This window comes from Xiphophorus hellerii, chromosome 14 (genome assembly GCF_003331165.1).
Source record: "Xiphophorus hellerii strain 12219 chromosome 14, Xiphophorus_hellerii-4.1, whole genome shotgun sequence".
NCBI lineage: Eukaryota > Metazoa > Chordata > Actinopteri > Cyprinodontiformes > Poeciliidae > Xiphophorus > Xiphophorus hellerii.
Genome location: NC_045685.1, coordinates 25,616,361 through 25,644,101, shown reverse-complemented (window position 1 = coordinate 25,644,101; position 27,741 = coordinate 25,616,361). Strand labels below are relative to the sequence as shown.

The 27,741-nt window shown below is 39.4% G+C and overlaps 4 protein-coding genes across 4 annotated transcripts; all 4 read right to left on the bottom strand.

The window, feature by feature from the left end:
• Nucleotides 1-286: 286 nt before the first annotated feature.
• LOC116732404 (tripartite motif-containing protein 16-like) lies at nt 287-1,981 on the bottom strand. Its single transcript, XM_032582540.1, has one exon. It carries the CDS (start codon nt 1,979-1,981, stop codon nt 302-304), a length of 1,680 nt encoding a protein of 559 aa, XP_032438431.1. The 3' UTR covers nt 287-301.
• Nucleotides 1,982-9,947: 7,966 nt separating this feature from the next.
• On the bottom strand, nt 9,948-12,500 carry LOC116732405 (tripartite motif-containing protein 16-like). Its single transcript, XM_032582542.1, has one exon. The coding sequence runs from the start codon at nt 12,438-12,440 to the stop codon at nt 10,782-10,784; it is 1,659 nt and encodes a 552-aa protein (XP_032438433.1). The 5' UTR covers nt 12,441-12,500; the 3' UTR covers nt 9,948-10,781.
• Nucleotides 12,501-15,960: 3,460 nt separating this feature from the next.
• Nucleotides 15,961-19,219, bottom strand: LOC116732060 (tripartite motif-containing protein 16-like). The gene has a single exon (XM_032581994.1). The coding sequence runs from the start codon at nt 18,974-18,976 to the stop codon at nt 17,252-17,254; it is 1,725 nt and encodes a 574-aa protein (XP_032437885.1). The 5' UTR covers nt 18,977-19,219; the 3' UTR covers nt 15,961-17,251.
• A 6,654-nt stretch (nt 19,220-25,873) lies between these two features.
• Nucleotides 25,874-26,764, bottom strand: LOC116732061 (E3 ubiquitin/ISG15 ligase TRIM25-like; the record flags this gene model as incomplete). Its single annotated transcript, XM_032581995.1, has 1 exon — nt 25,874-26,764. A coding segment is annotated over exon 1 (876 nt), but the record flags the coding sequence as incomplete, so codon positions are not given.
• Nucleotides 26,765-27,741: the final 977 nt, after the last annotated feature.

Genomic DNA, 27,741 nt, shown 5'->3' with positions numbered 1-27,741 from the left:
AATATCTCTTATTTAAGTTACATGTGTTTGACTTGTGAGAAGGATGACGAAAAGTATTTTCATTGTTTTTATTTTAAATGTTATAATTTTCGTTTAACCCTTAGCAACTTTTGAAAACTACAAAATAATTGATTATTTCCATTGGCATACAAAGCTTCAGTCTGAGTACAAAATAAAAGAGCTGGCTTTTAAATAACTTTGAAACCCAAATTACAGTAAGTTGCACATTATTTTAGATTAACACACTTGATTTTTGAGCAGTGAAGAAATGGCACAAAATTGACATAAAATTAACATAAGTTTAAAATGAGTATTTTAAACATATGGACCTGGATTTCAATTTAATGAACTCGGCAGAGCCTCCAAGATAAAGACAGATCCCAGCATAGAGAGGCTGAGTGAATCTGGTCTGGACTCTGTGGAGGAGAGTCATGGTTTCAGAGACGCTGTAGAAACACAGAACACCTGCTCTGTGATCCAGGTACACTCCTATTCTGGAGGAAACTGGACCTGGTACTGGAGATCTCACATCATTGTAGATAAATATATAACGTTTTTCATCACAACGCAATGCCCAGGAATTACTATTTGATCCAAACATAACTTGATCTGCCTGTGTAGATGAAACTGCAACACGAATAGCTTTTCCTCTCCACTCCACCTCCCAGTAACATCGTCCAGTTAGAATCTCTCTGCTCAGGGCAGTGAAACAAGGATTAGTATTGGTTTGATTATAAAGATAAAATTGTTCTTGTTCATAAGAAACTGTTGCTTTTCTATTCCCCTCTGATAATAATAGATCCCTGTGTGCCGATTTTGGATCCAGAGTGATTTCTTGTGAATATATTAAGAATCCATCTCTGGTCTTTGGTTCTGGTTCTGACAGTAAAACATCCACCTCAGTGACCTTCAGTTCTATGTTTCTCCATGAGTCTCTCAGGACGTCCTTTAGTTTGTCTCTGAGCTCTGACACAGCTGCTGTCACGTCCTCAAAGTGTCTCAGAGGACGGATGTTGATGCTGGATGAGTGTGTAGACTCACTGAGTGCTGGCAGTGAGGGGTAGTTGAGGAGAAACTGGTTGTGATCCTCTGTGTGTGAGAGCTGCTCCAGCTCAGCGTCTTTCCTCTTCAGCTCAGTGATCTCCTGCTCCAGCTTCTCCTGAACATCTTTGACTCGACTCACTTCAGTTTCCTGCTGGGATCTGATCTGCTGCTTCACATTAGAGCTTCTTTTCTGGAGGAGACGGATCAGCTCAGTGAAGATCTTCTCACTGTCCTCCACTGTTTTATCAGCAGAGACATTGATGGCCTCCACCTCCTGTTGAAGCAGCTTCACATCTTTCTCTTGGTCCTGGATTCTCTGATGGATTTGTTGTCGACTCTCCTGGAGCTCCTTCTGCTTCTCAGCTCTTTCTGTTGCAGCTGGGACGGTTTCATGGCCTTTATGTTCATCCATAGTGCAGAGATAACAGATACACTGCTGATCAGTACGACAGAAGATCTTCATCACCTCATCATGACGAGAGCAGATGTTCTGCTGGAGATTAGTAGATGCTTCAACCAGGTTACGTTTTTTAAAAGTATGCGATTCATGGTGAAGTTGAACGTGATTATCACAAGAAGAAGCCAAACAATCCAGACAGGACTTGACAGCTTTCATCTTCCTCCCAGTAGAAACATCACAGGCCACATCTTCAGGTCCAGCATAGCAGTGATCAGCTGCAGCAGTTTGGAGTCCAGTTTTCTTTAGATCTTCCACTAAATCAGCTAGCATGATGTTTTTCTCCAGATCAGGTCTCGGTATGAACTCTTTCCTGCACTGAGGGCAGCTGTGAATTCTCCTCTGATCTTCTCCATCCCAGAAGTCTTTAATACAGTTCATACAGTAACTGTGTCCACAGGGAATAGTCACCGGATCCTTCAGTAGATCCAAACAGATGGAGCAAGTGATTTTATCCATCAGAGGTCCACTCTGAGCCATATTCCCTGTGAATAACAGCAACTTTGTGAGTTCCTGTGTTTCGGAGATTTAATCAGTTTGAACTTTGATCTCAACTTGCAAAGCCACACCTGAAACTAAACACTTAACATCTATTAAGCCTGCAGCTCAAAGATCGGTTCTTCTGACTAAAATCATTGTCAGGCAGCCATAACTGTTATTCATTTACGAGTTGATCATCCCGTTTCCAGAGCTGCAGTCTCTATGTGTGCAAACATTCATCTATTGTATCAGGAAAGCTGCTTCATCGCTATAATTCACAGCTGAACACTTAAAGCAGAGTTATTGTTGAGACTTTTCTGAATCATCAAGGTTTCCTCAAAGTTCAACACAGACCTCCACTTTTGTGCCTGAGACTTGGGCTGGGGGAGGGGAGGAGTCAATGCTGCTGAAATTACACTGTATTACCAAAAGCATTTTCTCACCCATCCACATTATCAGAATCTGGTGTTCCAAACACTTTCTTGGCCACATGTGTATAAATGAAGCATTTAGACTGTTTTTACAAACATTTGTGAAAGAATGGGCCACTTTTAGGAGCTCAGTGAATTCCAGCATGGAGCTGTGATTGGATGCCACTTGTGAAACAAGTCCAGTCGTGAAATTTCCTCTCTCCTAAATACGTCACAGTCAGCTGTATTATAAGAAAATGGAAATGTTTGGGAACAACAGCAACTCATTCTCAAAGTGGTAGGACACGTAAACTGACGGAGCGAGGTCAGCGGATCGTGAAGCTCATAGCGCCAAGAGAGTCAATCACTGCAGACTTCCTAACTTCATGAGGCCTTCAGATTAGCTCAAGGACAGAGAGCTTCATGGAATGGGTTTCCATGGTGACCAGCTGCATCCAAGCCATACGTCACCAAGTGCAAAGCATCGGATGCAGTGGTATAAAGAACACCGCCACTGGACTCTAGAGCAGTGGAGGCGCGTTCTCTGGAGAGATGAATAACCCAGAGCACAAAGCAAGGTCCATAAAGGCATAAATGGAGAGTCTGGTGTGGATGAACGTGACTGGCCGGCACAGATTCCTGACCTCAACCTGATAGAACACCTTTAGGATGAAGTAGACTGGAGACTGAGAGCCAGGCCTTCTTGCTCAACATCAGTGTGTGACCTCATAAATGCTCTTCTGGGAGAATGGTGACCAATCTCCATAAACCCTCCTAAACCTTGTGGACAGCCTTCCCAGAAGAGTTGAAGCTGTTCCAGCTGCAAAGGGCAGACCAACGACACATGGAACCCCATTGGATCAGGAGTGGGATGGCTTTACACAGAAACTTCACTATGACTAGAGAAAGCCTTTACCAATCCACACAGAACAACTTTAAATCCTCTGAAAACTGCAGAACTCTCTGAGTTATGACTGCTAGTTTAATTTATGAACATGTTGCTGCAGTGAATGTTTGTGGTTCCTCCTACTCTCAGAAATGCACTTCTGAACAAACTAAATGGGTTCTTTAAATCACCTAAACAGAGATACTCTTTTTCCATATAAATGAATACTACTCGATGAATAAATTATAAATTAAAGTGCAAACTTTTCCCTTGTTACAAAATCAGTACAAGTTCAGACAGGAATGTTGAAAATATCGGAGGCAACTAGAGAGCAGAAACTGTTGGTTGTAATCCAACCCACCTCTCTGCTTCATCGGTGTTTTTTGAAACTGGCAAAAAGTGTTTTAACACAAGCTGGAAAATTTAACTCATGGGAATGTATTAAAAATGGCATTCATTCATTCATTGTCTGCCTGTTTATCCTAGCGGTATTGCAGGGGAGCTGGTGCTTATCAGCGTTATGTGACACCAACAACCAAGAATTAACCTGCTAACATAACATTAACGTTAGCTGGAGCGCCCAGAAAGAACCAACAGAGAACCTAGAAACTCTGTACAGAAAGATTAAAGTTTATGACCTTGTTGTTCAGCAGCTAAGAACTTTCTTCTGGCTGATATGCAATAAGTACTTCCATTGTAAGGTTCAGTGAGCATCATGAATTTAACAATATTAAAACCAACTTTTAAAAAGATTTTTTAAAAAAGGTAGTTTAATTTATATAGCACATTTTCAGCAACATGCAATACAAAGTTCTTTGCAGGATTTAAAAGGAAATACAAACAAAATAACAAACCAAAAGAAAGAGCAAAAGAAGAAAAAGCTAATAATGTTGATCCAAAGTAAATAAACTTGATACTCCTATTCAGCGTTGGTAGATAAGTATAAGTAAGTTTCCTCTGGTCTAATTCTGGGTTGGAAGAACAGGAGTCTAAAAAGTTTTTGCTAAGGTAGTTTTTCTGGGTTCCAAGTTTAATTCCTTTTCAGGGTTGATAAATAAGTATAAGTATCCTCTGGACTTTCTAAGTGTGCTCTAAATTTGTAAAAGTAATGAGTACTCCACAGTTTCTAAGTAATAATAAAAACTAAGTGTTCCTGTTCTCGCTCCTAGTTTAACAAGCTACTTTCTGTGTTTTCGTGTGGCGTTACAGTGCCCTCTATGGGAGTTTCAGTGGTACTGCAGGCCAATTTCCATACTGGATCCATGTGTAGCTGTAGTTGGGGCCTGCCATGCAAAGCAATGGCAGGAACCTATTACTATTGTCGGAGAAAGTGTTTCTTTCTTCTTCTTTATTTTTCTTCCGTAACCGTTAATGCGGCTCATACCGCTTGGTGCACACCTACAAATGAGGTATCAAAACCTGCAGAAAATTCACGCCATTCCAGCTATTACTTCTGGTGGGATTCGGGATGAACATGGCGACATAATTCGCAAAAAACTACGAAAAAAACCCCATTATAAGTCAATGGGAAAAATCCTGGAAATACCCTATTTTTGAGGATTTTCTGTGTCGTCACAAATTCACCTAGAAATGCCATTCAAATTTCATTTTGTAGATACCTCTGTGATCTCTTCGAAAGTGAAGACGGCTCGTCGATACCAGTTACGGTTTGTCCACAATTTGCCTCTAAGCGACCCAAAGTTTCTCATTTTTCCTAAAGTTAGAGTGCTTCTCTCGCTGATTAGAGTGAGAGATCAAGACAACTTTTTCAACCCAAATCATTTTTGAAATCGCCATCACGCCCACAAATATCGCACGATTAGTATCACAATCGGTCCTGACATTGATACGCCTGTCTGCTCCGGTAAAATCTTTTCGAAATTTATCTAGATCGTACGGTTTTCTGTCACGGTGCTTCAGAGCAAAGTCATGCGACAGGATTTTCTGAGGCTGTCTGAGGCTCTCTCCCATGTATTTGAATAGAATTTCAGATCTGGGCACAACATTTCTTTCTCTCATCGCTGTAAATGCTCTGAGTGAGGTACAGATATGAATCTCGGGACTATCGCAGAAGACACATTGGCCTCTCATACGCTCGAAACGCTTTTCGAATATGTATTACGGTTCCCGACCAGGAAGGATTTGTTTCCAATGCTTTTTGTCAGTAAAACGTGTTTGCTCAAACACACAATTGTGTGTTTGAGAGCTCAGAGCTCAGAGCTCACACCCTGCTGAGACCATTATTTACCATAGCAACGGATCTCAAGAGGCTATTGGCTGCTGGTTTGGACTACAAATACGCATCGCTGTAGTTCTATCTATAGTGGACCGCTCAGTTGAAACAGATCAGGACTGAACTGGCCTTTAGAACTAATTGCTGCTATGGGCTGTATATAACTGATTTAACTCAGTAACTGTTACACATGGGATTAGTTTGGAACTTTAAAATTAAGCATATTGAAAATTTCACAATAAAAGCCCTGAATATTTTTACATGACGTAATTGCTCTTTTTGGCTTTATTTGACTTTTTTATCCAAAGCACTGTTACACATGGTATTAGTTTGGAACTTTAAAATGGAGCATAATAATAATTTCAAAATAATAGCCTTGAATATTTTTACATCATGTAATTGCTCTTTTTGGCTTTATTTGACTTTTTCATCCAAAGCACTGTTACACATGGGATTAGTTTGGCCCTTTGAAATGAAGCATACTGAAAATTTCAAAATAAAAGCCTTGAATATTTTTACATCAACTACTTGCGTTTTCAGCATTATATAACTGATTTAACCCAATGACTATTACACATGGGATTAAAATAGACTGTTTTGCATGAGCAGCAGATAGATCCTCTATTGCACATGTGTCAAACTCAAGGCCCGCGGGCCACATGTGGCCCGCTACGTCATTTTATGTGGCCCTCTCCCCCCTACCACCGTTTTACAGCCCCATTGATTGACTTAAAATAGTTTTTGAGCACGAATTGACTACAAACTACATATCCCATAATGCCTTCCGATTCTTACCAACCAACATTACGGCTTCTCGCCACTAGAGTGCAGCAGAGTCACCTCAAGCTGATTATTAATTTTCCCAGCGAATAAAACTGAAACATCGACAAGCTAACAAGCTAAAGAGCGAAGTCCCGTGATGTTTCAATCGAGGACTTTTACCGTCTACTGCCCCCTGATTTGATGCCACAGCTTCGACTCCATGCAGCTCGTGTTTTGTCCACGTTTGGAAGCACCTATCTGTGCGAACAGATGTTTTCAATAATGACTTTAAACAAGACCAAGCACAGATCGCGCATTACTGACGAAAACCTACACGCCGTTTTGCGGATTGCCACAGAATAGAACTAAAACCAGACATCGACGAACTGACCAGGGGAAAACGGTGCCAGACATCCGGCCAGAAAACATTGGTAAGCACAAACAAACTACATTTAAATAGAATGAATGTAAAACCAAAACTCAGTATACTGGAATATGCATATAGTTTATTGATTTTGCTTGTGTTTTGTGTTTATTTACAGAACACAACACAATGAGGATGTGTGTGAGTTGGTGACAGGGTGAAGAGGGATCAGCGTTGTGTTCAAGGACAGGAAACGTCACCTCATTGTTTTGTTCTTATGTGAAATGCATGTTCGTTGTGTAATAAATAACGAAAAAGTTTTGTGAATGAAGTTGAGAGTTAATATCAAAACTTGTTTTTTATTCTTTGTCTGCTTATCTTCAAAGCAGACAAAGAATAATTTTCCCAGCGAATAAAACTGAAACATCGACAAGCTAACGAGCTAAAGAGCGAAGTTTAGCTGAGCAGTTTAAAAATACTGAGCATATTTTTAAACTGCTCAGTTTAAAAATACTGTAATTTTTAAACTGAGCAGTAATTTTACATCCATGCAAACTCAAATGTAATATTTAAAACTTGAATACATAAAATCAGTTATTTAACAATATGAGGTGTTGTTTAAAAATAAAAAAGATAGCAATTTCTTTTTATTGCAGAGACATTAGATTCTTAAATTTATGGTATTCTTTAAATGTTGTAATTTTGGTTCATTGTAAACTTTACCTGTAAAAAGTTTGTAGAAATCTTTAACATAAGGTCAATATATATTTTTAAACTGTAATATGTTGTGTGTGTGTGCGTTATTGAAAATTTATATTTGTGACAATCATTAGGTAAATGCTAATGAACTGCCTTCCTGCAGTTTATGAGCATTGAACTGTTACTAAACAGTTCAATGCAAGGTTCATTAGCGTTAGCATTTTAGCTTCAATAAGCTATTAGCTATTTATTTTACTTTTTAGCAATGTTTAGTATACTGAATGGAGTAAATCAATTACAGAAAATATCCTAGTGATTTCCCACATGCTGATGAAAGCAATGACGCTAACATTAGCGTTTCTGCTGATTTTAGCTGATATACTTACTTTATAATACTGAATGGTGCACGTCCGCCTTACTTAACGTTCTTGCGATTCTCCGCGTGCCACTGATTACGTTGCGGCGTTCTTTAGCGTCGATGCCGATTTGTAGCGTGACGACGCCGGGCCCAGACCCACGGGCGCGCCTTGGCAGGCCCCGGCTAAATTTCTTCCGAAATTTTCTAGTTTCCCTGTGTGGTTGTTAAATGCTCACATGATCGTTGTCTTTCCTGAGCTGGCATCAAAGTTAATTTAAACTTTTTACATTACGATAATTTGTTGCTTCTTTCTCCAATTTTTTGGGTTGCATCATAAATCTTTTTGGTGGCTCCATCTTGACTTTCTCCCTCCTCTGCCTCTGCTTCATCTCTCCAGGAGACCTATTTCAATAATATACTAGAACTGCAAGCAGTTATAATGGTTTATAACTGCAATCCAACCCAGCCAGCACACCTAGGTGGGAGGCATGTGGGATAAATGATGATATGTATCCCAGAAGGTTTCATCCACGGTTTCCATGGTGTGTAGAATCAGTAATTTGCAAGTGGAACTACAAAACAAACAGTTGCATCATGGGTAACACAGAGCTAAATGAGCACATTGACTTTTAACAAAATTGTTTAATTTTATATTTTCTTTATCGTTTTTGTTATTTATGACGAAAAATGCAGGACATTTTCAATATTTATTAACTACTAGATTAAAAAGAAGGGTAGTCAATGTTTTCACCTAGAATATGGCAAAATCTACAGTTAATTTCACAAATAGTATTTCTTCTTGAATAGTTTTAAATATATGTTTTACATTTAGACATTGTATTATTTGGGAGAATAAAAGTTACATACTGGGCTGCAATATGTAACTTCTAGAAAGAATGTTTTTATTTTACATATTTGTTAAAATATATAAACATGTTTTATATGTACATATTGCAGCTTTAATATATGGGGGAAATTTGAATGAGAGTTAAAATCTAAATACATATTCTTTAATAGTGACTGAAACATGAAACTTGTATTTTAGGAACACTTGACAAGCAAAAACACTCAGATGCAAGAATTTCTGGTAATAGAAGAAAAAAATGAAAGAATATTTATTAAACGCAAAAATTAGTTACAGGTTAAAATCTTTAAAGCAAAATCCATCCACAAAAATCTTCCTTGACATCCAAAACCTATTTCTCATAACAGTCAATAACAGTCTCCAGCCCCAAAACACACTCTGGTGTTTGGTATATCTAGCTAAAAAGCATTGAATGAACTGTCTAGCATTAGTATCTCTGAGTGAGGTTACACTTCTCAGTGTAAGTGTAAAGCCCCTTTAACAAGCACAAAAACTCAAGCTTTTGATAACTTTTAATCCCCAATGCCCTAAGGGCATTTTGACCAAGTATGAGTAATTTGCTAAAGTTAGACATGAATGAAAATTGAAAAATGGCCAAAAATTATCCTTTGATGCAAATTGCCCAACTTCCTGTTTTGTTAAGGGCATGAGTTCAAGAGATTTCTTTTCTTATTTCAGGGTTTTCTGCTTACATGCAGAATTTGCCAATCCCAGTTGGCCTATCTCACATTAGGGGGCGCTGTAGAGTCACTTGGCTACGCCCATTTGTAATTTCATTAAAATACTAAAATTTCAGTTGGAAACCATTTGGGATAGAATTTGGTGAGTTTTCATGGGTCTAGGCCTCCAAACTGGCTCTTCTTTTGTGTCAAGAAAAATAAGAAGAAACATTTGAATTACACAGTGTTTCCACTGCTTGGGCCTGATTATATTACAATTGATTATCCTTGATGAAAATGACAACAATAGGCCCAAAACAGGTTGATTCTCATATGGGCAACCCAAATATTATAGAAGAGTATAAGGTCCTGTCACTCATGCATCTAAGATATAAATTAACCAACATGTCACAAAGAAAGGAGAAAGAGATGGATGTGTCTGAAAAACTTAGGAGGTGAAAAAAGTTAGTGCAGGATGGAGACAATAGCACCAAATTTGAAGATATTTTCCATGGTGGCCAAGGTTTGTGAGAGCACAACACCAATCAGCACGACTACAGAAGGTAAGCACTACTATCTCTTCCCATCCCTAGAATATTGTGCGTTTGTGTTTTTGGATATGTTCAGGGCACACAGATAATTAAAAACAGCCCATCGGTAATGTTGCACCAAATGTATATAAATAATTAATCTGCTTAGTCAATTAAAATCAATCCATGCTACACAGAAAAAGGCTCACATTTCTTTATTGCAAAATAAAACATTTTAGGAGAAAGTCTGTGTTCAAAATAAAAAGGATAATATCTGATTTTACATAGTACTCATCTAGTTGTCCTGTTCTTTTTCATCAGTTTCCTCCAGCTCAAGAAAAATACAAATAGTGAGTCACTTCTTGTGTGTTAAAGTATAAAAATCAACTTAAGAAAAGCATTAATTCGTGTTATAACATGAATTATTTACAAAAGTGCTACAAAGTTTATAATTTTTGCTGCTTCTTAAAAGACAAGCAGTCATCAGAAAATTAGGGATATGTTTTAACACGGCAACATCTATTGTCATGCAGTTGAAAGTCATGAGTTTGGTTTTGTGGGTGTATTTCATGATGTAATTAGTTTTCTTTGGAGGTTGTTTTGTTTTTCCTAATACACATCTGGACACAATTGTTGTTAATGACAATCACAATCACAATGGTCAGTGAAATAATAAGTAATAATACATGAAAAAAGGAATGCAAATTAACCAATGAAAATCAGACATTGCTTTTGAAATGTGGTTCAACAGAATCATCTTAACAAGTAAATTAATGACACAGGCCTGGACAGAAAAGTTAAATGGCCTGTTCTTATACACCACTTTATCAAATCTGGAAAACATCACATTGGATTCAGTCTCTCAGAAACAGATGGTGTCAAATTACGTAGCCATAATTGCCCTGGGGCAGTCTCTAAAAATGAATGGATGTCAACAAACACGCAAAGTAGCTCCATAACGACAGCTGGGTGGAGACTGAAAAACTGAAACTAAAATACACATTTTAACCAACTGGACCTCAGATCACTGCTGACTATTTAGGTTTAACAAACTCAGCAGAGGATCCTTCAGAAAGTCTAATCCCAGCATACAGAGGCTGAGTGAATCTGGTCTGGACTCTGTGGAGGAGAGTCATGGTTTTAGAGACGCTGTAGAAACACAGAATACCTGCTCTGTGATCCAGGTACACTCCTATTCTGGAGGAAACTGGACCTGGTACTGGAGTTTGTCTTTTGTCGTGCCAAAATGTACAACTACTTGTGTCACAGCGCAGCGACCAAGATTTGTCATTGAACCCAAATAAGCATCCATTTGATCTTCCTGATCTGCTGATGTTCTTGTTTGAAACTGCAATATTAACTCCTCCTCCTTTCCACTCCACCTCCCAGTAACAGCGTCCAGTCAGACTCTCTCTGCTCAGGATCTGAGGCCAAAAAGTGAATCTCTCTGGATGATCAGGATAAAACACTTGTTGGTTCATTCTTGTTACTTTTCTGTTCCCCTCAGGTAATAACAGAAATCTACTTGCTGTATTTGCATCCAGAGTGATTTTTTGTAAACACCTTAAGAACTCAACTCGGGTCTTTGGTTCTGGCAGTACAACATCCAACTTTGTGACTCTCAGTGAAATTTTTCTCCATGTGTCTATCAGGATTTTCTGTAGTTTGTCTCTGAGCTCTGACACAGCTGCTGCCACGTCCTCAAAGTGTCTCAGAGGACGGATGTTGATGCTGGATGAGTGTGTAGACTCACTGAGTGCTGGCAGTGAGGGGTAGTTGAGGAGAAACTGGTTGTGATCCTCTGTGTGTGAGAGCTGCTCCAGCTCAGCGTCTTTCCTCTTCAGCTCAGTGATCTCCTGCTCCAGCTTCTCCTGAACATCTTTGACTCGACTCACTTCAGTTTCCTGCTGGGATCTGATCTGCTGCTTCACATTAGAGCTTCTTTTCTGGAGGAGACGGATCAGCTGGGTGAAGATCTTCTCACTGTCCTCCACTGCTTTATCAGCAGAGACATTGATGGCCTCCACCTCCTGTTGAAGCAGCTTCACATCTTTCTCTTGGTCCTGGATTCTCTGATGGATTTGTTGTCGACTCTCCTGGAGCTTCTTCTGCTTCTCAGCTCTTTCTGCTGCAGCTGGGACTGTTTCATGGCCTTTATGTTCATCCATAGTGCAGAGATAACAGATACACTGCTGATCAGTACGACAGAAGATCTTCATCACCTCATCATGACGAGAGCAGATGTTCTGCTGGAGGTTCTTAGACGGGCTCACCAGCTTGTGCTTTTTTAATGGTGGAGCATCATGGTGAGGTTGGAGGTGATCCTCACAGTAGGAAGCTGGACAGGATAAACAGGACTTGGAAGCTTTCCTTTTCCTCCCAGTGCAGACATCACAGGCCACATCTTCAGATCCAGCATAGCAGTGATCAGGTGGAACGGCTTTGCGCTTAGTCTTCTTTAGATCCATCACCAACTCTGCTAACATGATGTTTTTCTCCAGGACAGGTCTCGGTATGAACTCTTTCCTGCATTGAGGGCAGCTGTATTTTCTCCTCTGATCTTCTCCATCCCAGTGGCTTTTAATACAGTTCATACAGTAACTGTGTCCACAGGGAATAGTCACCTGATCCTTCAATAAATCCAAACAGATGGAACAAGAGATTTTCTCCTGCTGAACTCCTCTCTGAGCCATTTCTGCTCTCAGTAACGACTTTGAGTTTCTCTTCCTCAGAATAGGAACTAGTTTAAGTTCACATGTAAATATCAGGTAAATGTTCTGTCAATGGTCCCACCCATCATGACGTCTACAAAGCAGACGGGGAGGGAACAAAGAAGCTGTTTGAGCTGAACACAGACCTTTAACCCTGAAATATGTTTGAAAAACTGAGTGGAGGTAAAAAGGTTGTTTGGCTTAAGTTGCCGTGTTCCAAGAAAACAAACTGTTATCTTGAGGAAAACAGTTTGTTGACTGTGGTTGATGTTTTCATCAACCACAGTCAAACAGAACCACATGTGCCACATGCAAATTCTGCAGACGGAGACAACAAATTATGGATCAGAACTTTTTTTTCCAGGTTTATTGTGTTTTATTTCTCATTACTTATTGAAATCCCAAACTAAAGCGTGAAAAATTTGAAGAATGAAGAATTTAGCCTTTAACCTTTTAAAGTTTAGCTGACCTCTTTTATGGATATTTGTCTTTGGTTCACTTCTATAAGTTACATAAAATAGTCCCATAACTTGCTAAAATGTCTTGAAACTATTGGCTGGGAAATCTAGATGCTGCTTAGAGCTACACATAGCTTTCCCAGTCAACTGAACTCTTACCATACTATGTGTATTTCTCTATAATGAGATAGTGCAGTGATTTTGTCATGATTTGAGGTTTTCTGTGTGTTTATTTTAAGTTTCTGTGTCTTCTGAGTCTCCATATTTTCCTTGATTGTTTCCAGGTGTGTCTCGTTCCCTGATTACCTCCTGTGTATTTAATATCACCTGTGTAACTGTGTCTTTGTCAGGTCCTTGTCAAATGTGTCGAACTAGTCTGTCTGCGCTGTCCATTTGTTTGCCAGTGCTACCAGTGTTGAGCCTTTTGTCTTCCACTCAGCTGTGCTGCCTGGATTTTGGACTTTGGATTGTTTTTGTGCATTATTTTCATGATTAAACACCATAATTCGTCTCTACCTGGGTCTACAGCGTCCTGCCTCACCGCCTCACACCACAACTTATGACAGAAGGACCCGACCAAAAGCAACTATGGTGAGGCATGCTAAAAGGAAAATAACAACAATATGGACACGGCAAACTGGAATGAGTTAAAAAGAAATATTAAGGACGCTCAGTAAATCCAAACAGATGGAACAAGAGATGTTATCCATCTGAACTCCCCTCTTCTCCATTTAAGCTCTCAGTAACAATGACTGTTTTGGTTTTCATTCCCAACAACAGAAACCTGGCTGGGGTGTAAATATCCGGTTCCTGAAGGGTGTGTCTCTGGTTCCACCCATTATAACGTTTGAAAACCAGAGGGGCAGAGACCAAGGCAGCACTTTGACCGAAACTCTGTCTGCCAGCCCTTAAATATGTTTTTATCACTGAATGAATTTAAAACGGTTGCTAAGCTCAGGTTGAAATGCTCCAGGTTTCATTCCTGGTTGAATACAAGTAGGAAACAGAAATTGCAGTTGCGTAGAAAACTGAAAACATCCTGTTTTTATCTTAGTGTTAACATTAAGCACAGTGAAACAGAGCTACATGAAGTATGTATATGTTGCATGCAAATAGAGACAAGAGATTATGATCAGATATCGTCTCTCACATCAACTCTAAATTATGATTACTTGCCTAGGCAACAAATCAAATAGCCTTTGATTAATAGTAAATGGAGCTTTGATCAAAAATACTTGATGTGTAATTGTTGACTTTGACAAAATGTAACGCTTATTGCTTGTTGGATTACCAACCTGTCATGCTATATTGCACAATCTGATGAATAGTTATATGTGTTGGCTAAAGGACTCTATAAAAAGTAAAACTGTATCTGAGTCACCCGCTATTAAGATCATTTATATTTCATTCATTGGAGTTTTAGATTTTATGAACTCTTCACCCGTCTCTTCATCGTCTTGTACAGAAACCTTCACTATGACTACAGAAAGCTTTTATAGCTGTTAAACACTGAATAACTGTAAACCTGGATGAGCCATATGTTCTATTAATACATCAGAAATCTGAGTCATCTTTCTCGTTGGTAACGGCTGTTTATTTTAGTGTCTGAACATGTTGCTGCAGTAAACATTGTGGTTCCACCTGTTCTCAGATATGAACTTCTGATGGGAATAAATTAGTTCTTCAGATCATCTAAATAGAGATAAATACTCACTTTTCCAGTACCATTATTTTTTAGAAATAATTTTTTTTTACATCTGAATTAATACAACTCAGTAAATAAACGACATACTTAACAAATAAAACGACATAACAGTTGTTATTTGTCTGGATCCACATAATCAGCACAAGTTCAGACAGTACCCGGGGAAAGTACCCGAGGCAACAAGAGGGCAGAAACTGTTGGTTGTTTCAGGTCTAATCAGTTGTAATTGGGTCTGTCACAATAAACAGTAAAGCAATCACATGATAACTTAAAGGGAGCTCAATAATTTCCATTACCATGATTTATTGTTTTTCTCATTTCTTTCTTTCTACCAAAAACTGGATGATAAAAATCTTCGGTTTGGTGTTTTGGTCTCAACTATCCCTGTGTTTGACGGACAGTTTTGTTTACAAACACTTTATAATTTATTTGTTGTTTCGTTTATTTTAGATATTTAAAATGTCTTCTATTTCCAGTGTTAAATGTTCATTAGAATGTAAAGTTTATTGATATTTAAGAATGTATTCTTGCATTATTGTGCTACTATCATTAGATTATTTAAAAATTGTCACAAAACTACAATATTACAGTTTATCACAATAACTTCTGGGAAAATTAATCGCTCAGTAAATATTTGTTATTGTGACAGGCCTTGTTGTATCTAACCCACCCGCCTGCTGCTGCTTTCTTTAAAAAAATAAAAGTAAGCCTGAAATTGAAATGACCAAAAGAGAAAAACAATCTAGTTTAAGTCCCTGAACAAAACATATAGTAAAGTAAAATAAGGTCTTTAGGGTGCAGAGTGTTGCCAAATATTCTGAATATAAATAAATAAGTAAAAGAATGTTAAATTAAAATTCTGCCACCTTTTCCAATCATTTTTATGCTGGACAACAGAAAATGCCTCACCATTAGAAAAAAGCTTTTCTGCCTAACAACACAACTACATTTAAACAGCCTCTAAGTCACGGGACTTTACAGATAATATTGTTTGATAGGCAACAAAAAAAATGTTTTAGTAGCATGAACAAAACGGAACACTTTTGAACAAATGATTATTTCACATAAAATCTGGAGCCTGTTCTTTTGTGCCTGCCTCATAGCAGTTATTCCACGGTTTCTCACAAAGTCCCTGATATTTTGTGCTGTTCTTTGAGCCAGCACAGGACCTTCCACCAACTTGCAGTGTTTGCACTCATTTTTAGTGGCAAGTTTTCCTTTACCTATGTGAGCTTTAAAATGGCTCATAACAGCAGAAACCTCAGCACCTGACCATGTTTTTTTATCTTATTCTTGGTGCACCAGAGGAGGTCTCTGAAGGGAAAAAAGTAAAGAGAAAAATTATTAAAACTCTTTATTAAAACAGAAAATGAAACACAGGATAACAACCTCATTACAAAAATGTTGTTCAATCATGAAAGTGAACCTTGTGAGAACAAACTGCAGCCAAATGAAACCAGACAAGCCCCGCCCCCATACACACACACCTGTACCTCATCACTATTTCCTCCTGAATTAACCATCTAAACAACATGTTTGGAATTGGCCTTTTCCTTTTGACCAACAAATCTTCAGTTAACAAGCAATCTGAAATTTGTGCATGTTTAAAGCAACAGTCTCACAGATTCAAAAACTGTTAGCTTTGACATTCTTTATTTTTCTTTTGTAAAAGTTAATCAGGATGAAAGATTAAATAACCAAAATCAACTAAATGTTACAAATAAATTTAGATTATTCAGATTTTTACAATATTACAGCATCACACAGATATAATCATTAAAGCAGAAAATAAACATGGCAAGCTTGGCTGTTGTATAAAGTCTCCCATAAAAAAACACATAAAGCATGTTAATTAATGTAATCAATGTAGTTTACTAGATAACTACATTACTAGATAACATCAGCTCTTCTCTACAATCAGGAGAGAATTTGCTTCTCTGCTAAATCCAGAAATGAATGGACTCCATTCTGAAAACATCTTTTACAGATTATGAATAAGTGAATTTTCCACTCTAAGCCAATACATTGTTCCACACTTTGGCATCTTTGCTTCAATGTTCAAAAACTATTTTTTCCTTTGGAAAGAAGAATATTGTTATGAAATTGATCACTTTCCTTCTTTAACCTTTCAACTACAATAAATGCTGAAAAGGATGATAGTTTTCTCACAGCAGGAAGTTATTTTTACCTGCTGATGTCCTTTTACATTTCACTTACCAGCCCATACTAAACACTGTTTGAGTTTTAAAAAGTTGCATCATCATAATCTGATCTTCGTCCAACAAAATAATGAAAAACTTTCTGATTGATGATGATCGTAGCAATCAGTTTCCATCAGCTAATTTTTACATGGATTTAAATGAAAAAGTAATTCATGTAAATGTAATTAGAGAATCAAAATCCTCCTTAGCAGTGAGAGTCTCCATGGGTGAACAGAAACAGGAAGGGGCAGCACTCAAATGAACTCCAACACCAACAAAATAAAAAGATCATAAAGTAACTCCGTAAAGACAGCTGATCTGTGAGCAGTGAAGAAATGAAAACAAAGCTCTCAGCAACAATGGAGGAAAATCAAACACCTGAAACTAAAATACACATTTTAAAAAAACTGGACGTCAGATCACTGCTGGCTATTTCAGTTTAATGAACTCAGCAGATGATTCCTCACCAAAAAGTTTAATCCCAGCATGTAGAGGCTGAGTGAATCTGGTCTGGACTCTGTGGATCAGAGTCATAGTTTTAGAGACGCTGTAGAAACACAGAATACCTTCTATATGATCCAGGTACACTCCTAGTCTGGAGGAAACAGGATCCAGTACTGGAGTTTTAATGTTGTTGTGAAAACCTACATAACCTTTTGTGATAAAATATAATGACCAGGATTTGTCATTGACTCCAAATCCTCCTTTTCTGTTGATGTTCTTGTAAGAAACGGCTACAGCAATTCCTCCTCTCGTCTCCACCTCCCAGTAACAACGTCCAGTCAGACTCTCTGTACTCAGAACCTGATAACATAAATTATCAAATCTGTCTGGATGATCAGGATAAGATTGTCGTTCTTTTACCCTCGTTACTTTTCTGTTCTCCTCAGATAATAACAGAAACCTGTTTGCTGTGTTTGGATCCAGAGTGATTTCTTGCGTATATTTTAGGAATCCAGCTCTGGTCTTTGGTTCTGGTTCTGACAGTAAAACATCCACATCACTAATTGACCGTGAGATGTTTGTCCATTTGTCTCTCAGGACGTCCTGTAGTTTGTCTCTGAGCTCTGACACAGCTGCTGTCATGTCCTCAAAGTGTCTCAGAGGACGGATGTTGATGCTGGATGAGTGTGTAGACTCACTGAGTGCTGGCAGTGAGGGGTAGTTGAGGAGAAACTGGATGTGATCCTCTGTGTGTGAGAGCTGCTCCAGCTCAGCGTCTTTCCTCTTCAGCTCAGTGATCTCCTGCTCCAGCTTCTCCTGAACATCTTTGACTCGACTCACTTCAGTTTCCTGCTGGGATCTGATCTGCTGCTTCACATCAGAGCTTCTTTCCTGGAGGAGACGGATCAGCTGGGTGAAGATCTTCTCACTGTCCTCCACTGCTTTATCAGCAGAGACATTGATGGCCTCCACCTCCTGTTGAAGCAGCTTCACATCTTTCTCTTGGTCCTGGATTCTCTGATGGATTTGTTGTCGACTCTCCTGGAGCTTCTTCTGCTTCTCAGCTCTTTCTGCTGCAGCTGAAACTGTTTCATGGCCTTTATGTTCATCCATATTGCAGAGATAACAGATACACTGCTGATCAGTACGACAGAAGATCTTCATCACCTCATCATGACGAGAGCAGATCCTCTGCTGGAGATTCTTGGAGGGATTCACCAGCTTGTGCTTTTTTAATGGTGGAGCATCCTGGTGAGGTTGGAGGTGAGTCTCACAGTAGGAAGCTGGACAAGATAAACAGGACTTGACAGCTTTCCTCTTCCTCCCAGTGCAGACATCACAGGCCACATCTTCAGGTTCAGCATAGCAGTGATCAGCTGGAGCAGCTTGGAGTCCAGTCTTCTTCAGTTCAATATCCACTAAATCTGCTAACATTGTGCTTTTCTTCAAGACAGGTCTTTTTCTAAATTTCTCTCTGCATTGAAGGCAGCTGTGGTTTCTCCTCTGAACTTCTCCATCCCAGTGGTCGTTAATGCAGGTCATACAGTAGCTGTGTCCACAGGGAATAGTCACCGGATCCTTCACTGTCTCCAAACAGATGGAGCAAGAGAGTTTATCCCTTTGAACTTGTCTATAGTCCATTTCAGCTCTCAGTAAAATCAACTGTGTGAGTTTTTCTTTTGTAGAACAGAAACTGGCTTCAGTTCTCATGTAAATGTCGGGTAACTGAAGGGCGTGTCACTGGTTCCTCCCATCATGACGTTTGTAAACCAGAGGGAGAGGAAACAAGGATGCATCTTGAACTGAACACTGTCTGCTAACCCTGAAATATGTTTCAGTGCTTGAGTAGAGATAAAAAGTTGCTCAGCTCAGGTTGAAGTGCTCCATGATTTATTCCCAGTTGGATCCAACTAGAGAACAGTAACTGCAGCTGCTATGAAAACTATAAACATGCTGTTTTTTTCTGCTAAAGGGTAAATGGCCTGAACTTGTTTTATCATGTCTAGGGGATCCCAAGGCACTTCACACTACATTCAGCTTGTAAATCAGAGGGGGTGTAGGAGCCATTTGTCCTTTCCTGTGTTTATTGCCACCAGGGGGCGTATTTCATTTTGAGTTCTGAGTGTCTGATGGGGGATGGGGTTATTTAAGGTCAACCGTGATTCTGTTCAGGTGTTGTTAATGGGAAGAGTCAACTGTTTGGTTCAAATTATTGTCAAATTTATGTGTATCTAAATGGAAGTAGTAAAACAATGGACATTGTTCTGATAATAAATGACTTTATAATAAGTCAAACTAAAGATCGGCATTATAAATCTTAACTGAGCGCACGTAAAAAAAAAAACGCCTTTCAGGAACAGCAGCCAGTAGAATAAAATATAAGATTTTAGCTGCTACAGTGATTCAAAAATGACCGTGACCTTACAATTTGAGGAGACTGATTAAATATATATTTTTTGTCCTTTGCGTTAACCATGAGGAAAGAGAGGAGATGCTCTGTCTGGGAAAGCAAGCTTACAGCTGATTCAAGAAACTGTAAAGTGACACCAAAATTAGTTCTTTTAAGGAGACAGTTTGCATCTGGCACATTTACAAGCAGGTTCATTTCTTTAGTCCAGAAACATTATAGTGAGGTTAGAGGTGAATCCTTAGATGGATCCAAACAGATGGAACAAGAGAGTTTCTCCAGCTGAGTTTCTCTGTGAGACATTTTAACTATCAGGAATAGCGATCGCCTAAGTTTCTCTTTCCTAGAAGTTAGTTTAAGCTTTAATCTGGATCTGTGACTCATTCAATCAGACATTGAACTCTTCCATTATATTTCTAAAGAAGTGGGCAACAAATGTCAGAGTGAACAAAGCGGCGTTTACAGTGTAATTTAGTAGGAATCACAGAGTCCATGACGTTACAAGAAAAGCAAGTTTGAAACAGAAACTGATTATCTCTGTTTACAGCAGCATCTTTAGTCCCAAGGTTTGTGTTTAAGATGTAGATTCAGATTTAATTATCATTTTATTTAATTTTGACATCAGTTTTTCAGTTTTATTAAGTTAAATAAATAATCTCCAACCAAAAAGCTAATTCCTGTCACTAAAATGAAACAAACTGCTTCTCCAGTTTGACCAGCAAGTACATTAAGAAACCATTCAAACTAAGCAAACAGCTTGTAAAGCCACACCTGATCATGAAATGATGCGACCTTTGAACCTACACCTGATGCTTCACTGAAACCAAGGCCAGGAATCTCCTATTATCCATTTAGAATGAATCACGATAGACGATGTTTATAGAGTTACAGTTTCTATGTGTGCAACAGCACTAAGCTGCAGTAGCAGGAAAGCTGCTTCATCAATATAATTCACAGCTGAACACTTAAATCTCACTGTGAGATTCAGGAAGTGAGTTTCCCCTTAACTGGATATAAAACCTTAGATGGTTCCTCTGGAGAAGAAAAGTGTTTATTGATTTGGATGTAGAGAGGAACCGATTTAAAATGCTTCATCATTAGAATAAAATGAATGTGTGGAGACCCAGTTTGGTGAGCAGCTGTCCTCATACAGACTCCTCTTGACAGGGCAGTCATTTTATATGAAACTCCACAGAATCCCTCCTTTTCAAGTGTAGACATCTAAGGTAATGAAAATATATAAAAAATAAAGTGAAACAAAATTCAAAGTTTCTTTTTTAGTAAACTGAAAAGCCGTTACTGGCCAGCTGTACATCATGTGGGGTTTAACCATTTATAAGAGGTTTTGTGCATCACCCAAATCTGACAACCTTTTGGGGCCTCCATGTTTAGACCCTTAATTTGTTTCAGGATCGTTAATAATGCAGATCACCACTGGCTTAGTTAATGATAGAAAACATCTGACTGCTGTGGATGCCTTATTCTAGGAAACTGTAATCAAATTGGCCTCTTTAACACTTGTTGTATTTTTGTGGTTAAAGAACCGGGCCAACTGTTGCAATATGTCCTGTATGGACAATATCTGATCCAGTGACAGTCTTATTCACAGAAGTGGCGGCTAGCCACTTTCCTATTATCACAATAACCTTTTAATACTTTAAACCATCAAATCTTTATTTAAAGTTAAACTTTTGCATCAGAGGTTATCTTAAATCTGAAGAAGTGAGTTTTTGAGTCGGTTCATGGAATTTCACATCAAACCACTACTGTTTAATTTCACGACTAAATATTTATTGTGCAGATATGAAAAAGAAAATTATGGTACAGCAAAAATAGGTGAATAATTAAGATTATAGGCTGCAGCAAATGTATACAATAAAAGAAAATTATTGATCCCCACCCATAGAAACTTTGCAATCAGATGGAAAATTTGATAAAAAAATATCCACATTTAACTACATGCAGAGAAATTATATTTATTCAATCTAAACACTGTAATCATCTAAAAATAACCACCATTGACCAGTAAATTAAACACTAATTAGAACAGCATCATACATCTTAAATGTAATAGTATTACAAATTCTCAATAAAACAAAACCAATTATTAATGGAAGGTGATAGGCTGAAAGAGATTATCTCAAAAGATATAACAATAAAGGTTGTTAAGTTTTGGAGGGTTACACTTAAACTCTGCTGGGCATCAACACGTGAACTGGGCCAAAATACACTGCCTGGCCAAAAAAAAGTCGCCACCAAAAAATGGTCACACTCTAATATTTAGTTGGACCGCCTTTAGCTTTGATTACAGCCCGCATTCGCTGTGGCATTGTTTCAATAAGCTTCTGCAGTGTCACAAGATTTATTTCCATCCAGTGTTGCATTAATCTTTCACCAAGATCTTGTATTGATGATGGGAGAGTCTGACCACTGCGCAAAGCCTTCTCCAGCACATCCCAAAGATTCTCAATGGGGTTAAGGTCTGGACTCTGTGGTGGCCAATCCATGTGTGAAAAAGATGTCTCATGCTCCCTGAACCACTCTTTCACAATGTGAGCCCGATGAATCCTGGCATTGTCATCTTGGAATATGCCCATTCCATTTGGGAAGACAAAATCCATTGATGGAATAACCTGGTCATTCAGTATATTCAGGTAGTCAGCTGACCTCATTCTTTGGGCACACAATGTTGCTGAACCTAGACCTGACCAACTGCAGCAACCCCAGATCATAGCACGGCCCCCACAGGCTTGTACAGTAGGCACTAGGCATGATGGGTGCATCACTTCACCTGCCTCTCTTCTTACCCTGATGCGCCCATCACTCTGGAACAGGGTAAATCTGGACTCATCAGACCACATGACCCTCTTCCATTCCTCCAGAGTCCAATCTTTATGCTCCCTAGCAAACTGAAGCCTTTTTTTCTGGTTAGCCTTACTGATTAGAGGTTTTCTTACGGCTACACAGCTGTTCAATCCCAACCCCTTGAGTTCCCTTCGCATTGTGCGTGTGGAAATGCTTTTGCGTTCACAATTAAACATACTCCTGAGTTCTGCTGTTGTTTTTCTTCGATTTGATTTGACCAAACGTTTAAGTAATCGCCGATCACGATCATTCAGGATTTTTTTCCGACCACATTTCTTCCTGGAAGACGATGGTTCCCCACCATCCTTCCAGTTTTTAATGATGCGTTGGACAGTTCTTAACCCAATTCTAGTAGTTTCTGCAATCTCCTTAGATGTTTTCTCTGCTTGATGCATGCCAATGATTTGACCCTTCTTAAACAGACTAACGTCTTTTCCACGACCACAGGATGTGTCTTTTGCCATGGTTGTTTAAGAAATGAGGAGTTACTCATTGCATCAGCTGGGGTTAAATAACTTGTTGAAAGCTGAAAGATAATCGCCTATGCAGTACTTATCCAATAGGAGGCTTGTACCTATTTGCTTAGTTAAATCCAGGTGGCGACTTTTTTTTTGGCCAGGCAGTGTAGATCAACCAGTTGGACATGAACATGGGTTTGAAGCAGGTTGTCTGCTGGTCTCAGTGGAGAACATTTATCAGCCCCAGAGTAATTAAAATATAATTTACTATGAGATTTAATGGAAAGTTGAACAGAAGAAAAGACTCCCTTAAAAATCTTAATCAAATGAAAGGAGAGTTTTGTACAATATACATACATAACATTCACATGATTAAAATTAAACTGACATCAAATGACTTTATCATGTATGGAAAATCACAATTTAAACCAAAAACCTGAAACATAACTAACAAGGTATTCACTCTTAAAGTACTGTAAAATTTCTGCACATCGTGTTTCTTTGGTCCAAATTACCACAGTCTCTTGGAGATGCTGGGTCCCCATCATCGGTTTAAGGGATCATTAGTTCAGTGATCACTTGTTGATTGTTTCCTGTGACATCTGTGTACATGAGTCTCCACCAGCTTCCATTTTTTCTGAGCATGTGGCTGAGGAACTTCTTGCATGCAGCTGCACCAAACTACCAGTAGGTGGCTCTAAAGAACTAAAAATCCCTGAAGAGGATTCCCTCTAGTCAATTATCTTCACTTCCTGCTTGCAAGCCACTTTTTTCATCTTTTATTAGTGCCTCTGCCTCCATGTTGTTAAGACACCAGGCTCAAGGTAAAGTTGAGGAGGGTGGAACTGCATCAACTATTATATTATGGGCAAGAATGTATACTATTTTATTCAACATACACCTGTTTGTGAATAAAAATGTAAGTTTGATGTTGAAGTTAGAGAACGTTTCTATTTATTTTGTAATTCTAGTCATAAAAACCATCCTCACTCCCCAGCACACAAATGGTTCGGCTGCAGAGAAAACTTATTTCTTTAATTTCATCATTCTGCCCCAGTGCTGGACTAAATGCCCGGTTCGCTACAGACAGCCTGAGTCGGTCCCACCGCTGTGGGTCAGAACCAGATATCCTGATATAAAGAAACGGTACCAAGACTGTCGCCGAGACGCAGCTCAGATCCCCGGTACCACCTGTTCACTGTTCGCTCTCTGCTTCACCTTAACCTAATGTTACTACCAGGCGGTTCACACGTCTGCTCAGAGATCGGAAAATATCCACCCCATAAAGCCGGGAAACCAAAACCTCCTCTGTGACACTGAACCCATTTTTATTCTATCTCTGCTGAAAACATTAAAGTAAAATTTAACAGCATCGTCATTGTCAAAAGAAATGAATGCTACAGTTTTAGGTCTGTGGTCTGTGTTACATTCAAGTATTTATAGAATGTCTGGACGGGCCCCTGAATGTCTGGAGGGGCCCCTGAATGTCTGGACGGGCCATTGATTGTCTGGAGGGGCCCGTGAATGTCTGGACGGGCATTTGAATGTCTGGACGGGCCCCTGAATGTCTGGAGGGGCCCCTGAATGTCTGGAGGGGCCTCGAATGTCTGGACAGGCCATTGATTGTCTGGAGGGGCCCTTGAATGTCTGGACGGGCCCCTGAATGTCTGGAGGGGCCCCTGAATGTCTGGACGGGCCCCTGAATGTCTGGACGGGCCCCTGAATGTCTGGACGGGCCCTACCAGCAGCTACTGAGTTTTCTTTGCCCTGATTTTTCTGAATCTTAAAATTCTCAGAGGTGCTAACATCAAAAACATTATGCAGAGTTAAACCCTCTGAGCTTTTTCAATGTTTAAAGCAGCCAAGTTGTTATAGACAGTCAGATATTATTTGGGTTTATTTAGTAAAAAAGCAGGAAATTTGCTTATTTCATAACTTCATAACCAGAGATCTTCTCTCCTATAGTCTAACAGCTACAGTCTCAGATCAACACAATCCTTCAGCTGTCAGCAGCAGAAACCACAACTTTACACCTATCAAGAAAAAAGACTACATTTGCTTTGCATTGTCCCCACATGATGACAGGGACACAGTAGGATCCAATTAAATATTAGATTCTTGATGGGTTGTTGCTATGTTGTTGTACGTTGTTTTAAGATCTTGTTCAATGAACCTTTTTAACGATGAAACCCTGCAGCTCCAAAGATCTCTGCACGGCCCTGCTCCGAGGAACTGTTGGTTCAGTCACTGTCCCGGTGCCAGTACCAGAACTAAGATTTCTAGGCCAGTTGGTTTTTATAGCCGTCTCACCACTCGTCCCCTTGCATAGAATGGACGTGGGGGCAAGATTGGTTGGGGTGGGGACACAGCTGTGGATAAAAGAGAGGATGGGGCTGGGGGTGCAGGGTTGGAGTGGGTGGGGTGAGCTCTGCAGATAATAAAGGATTTGGCTGGACGTGAAAGGGTAGGTAAGGGCATAAGAGAGGATCGAGGTGTAAGTGGGAGGTCAGATAAGGAGAAACGAGGGGGTGGAGGTGGAGGGGCAGCTATGGAGCGTCTGGGCATGGGGATGATTGGCCTGCGTTTCCGACTGAAGTCATCAAGGTTAGTCTTTAAACATTGACCTGCGATTTCCTTGGCAATTGGTTTTGGTTCTGCCAGTAGAACATCCACCTCAGTGACCTTCAGTTCAATATTTGTCCATGTTTCTCTCAGGATGTCCTGCATTATGTCTCTGAGCTCTGACACAGCTGCTGTCACGTCCTCAAAGTGTCTCAGAGGACGGATGTTGATGCTGGATGAGTGTGTAGACTCACTGAGTGCTGGCAGTGAGGGGTAGTTGAGGAGAAACTGGTTGTGATCCTCTGTGTGTGAGAGCTGCTCCAGCTCAGCGTCTTTCCTCTTCAGCTCAGTGATCTCCTGCTCCAGCTTCTCCTGAACATCTTTGACTCGACTCACTTCAGTTTCCTGCTGGGATCTGATCTGCTGCTTCACATCAGAGCTTCTTTCCTGGAGGAGACGGATCATCTCGGTGAAGATCTTCTCATTGTCCTCCACTGCTTTATCAGCAGAGACATTGATGGCCTCCACCTCCTGTTGAAGCAGCTTCACATCTTTCTCTTGGTCCTGGATTCTCTGATGGATTTGTTGTCGACTCTCCTGGAGCTTCTTCTGCTTCTCAGCTCTTTCTGCTGCAGCTGGGACTGTTTCATGGCCTTTATGTTTATCCATAGTGCAGAGATAACAGATACACTGCTGATCAGTACGACAGAAGATCTTCATCACCTCATCATGATGAGAGCAGATGTTGTTCTGGAGCTTCTTGGAGGGATCCACCAGTTTGTGCTTTTGTAATGGTGGAGCATCATGGTGAGGTTGGAGGTGATTCCCACAATAAGATGCATGACAAGTTAAACAGGACTTAACAGCTTTCATTTTCCTCCCAGTGCAGACATCACAGGCCACATCTTCAGGTCCAGCATAACAGTGATCAGCTGCAGCAACTGTCTTTTTCAAATTTTCAACCAACGTTGCTAACATGATGTTTTTCTTCAACATAGATCTCTGCCTAAATGGCTCTCTGCACTGAGGGGAGCTGTGTAATCTACTCTGATCTTCTCCATCCCAGGAGATTTTAATACAGTTCATACAGTAGCTGTGTCCACAGGGAATAGTCACTGGATCCTTCAGTAGATCTAAGCAGATGGAACAAGACAAATTATCTTGGTCTTGGGAATCTCTTCTCTGAGCCATTTCACCTCTCAGAAATAACTGAGTTTCTCTTTCCAACAACAGCAACTGATTTGAGCCAGGTGTAAATATCACGTTCCTGAAAAGAGTGTCACTGATTCCACCTATCGTGATGTTTATAAACCAGAGGGGGAGGGAACAAAGTAGGACTTTGAACTGATTACTGTCTGCCGAACTGAAAACGTTTTTACAATTGAGTTTATTTTAAAAGGCCGTTGAGCTCAGGTTAAAAGTGAGCAGTTTCTATTCTAATTTGGTTGCAACTCCACAAAATTGCATGCTATGAAAACTATCATAGCATCCTGTTTTTATCTTAGTAAAAATTAACCATTCAAAAAGCTACATAAATCATGTGCAAATCATGTACATAAACAAAAGATTATGGGTCACAAATATTTAATTGGTTTATGATGTTTTTGTCCCAAATATAGAAACTTCCACCCGTACTGGCACTCAACGTGAAGGATATTCAATAAGGGTTCAATAAGTTCAATAAGGGGCATTATCTTACACTGAAGCATTTAGAAGGATCCAGTCTTAAATTTTAATTCATTTTTTGGATTCTCTCTTCAAAATTGGAAAGACAAGACAACAAATAATTTAAGAGGAGTAGCAGGAGAGGAAATTATAGAAAATTACTTCAAGAAAAATATCTCCTTCCCAAAATGTTCCCCATATTTAGTCAGAACTTCTGAATAATTGAATTAATCTACCAACATAAGGAATGAGGCAAACCTGCTGAGATAAGACACATTTATGCCAGCGGAGTGCACAATGACTTTCTCTTCTGTCAGTCCCTGCCAACAAACACCACAAGAGAAGCAATTTTAAACTCAAGTTTTTGGTGAAGAATAATATGGATTGGTAAAGACACGTCTGGATTTGTACAGATGGTGCAACTGCAATGATAGGAAAACAGAAAGGATTCATTTGTTTGTGCAGTTTACTCATCTGCTGCTACAACACACTGTTCCACCCACAGAGAACAGCTGAGA

Excerpts from the sequence above, each read along its gene's own strand:
- LOC116732405 (XM_032582542.1), bottom strand. The coding sequence starts at position 12,440 with ATGGCTCAGAGAGGAGTTCAGCAGGAGAAAATCTCTTGTTCCATCTGT.
- LOC116732060 (XM_032581994.1), bottom strand. The coding sequence starts at position 18,976 with ATGAGAACTGAAGCCAGTTTCTGTTCTACAAAAGAAAAACTCACACAG.
- LOC116732404 (XM_032582540.1), bottom strand. The coding sequence starts at position 1,981 with ATGGCTCAGAGTGGACCTCTGATGGATAAAATCACTTGCTCCATCTGT.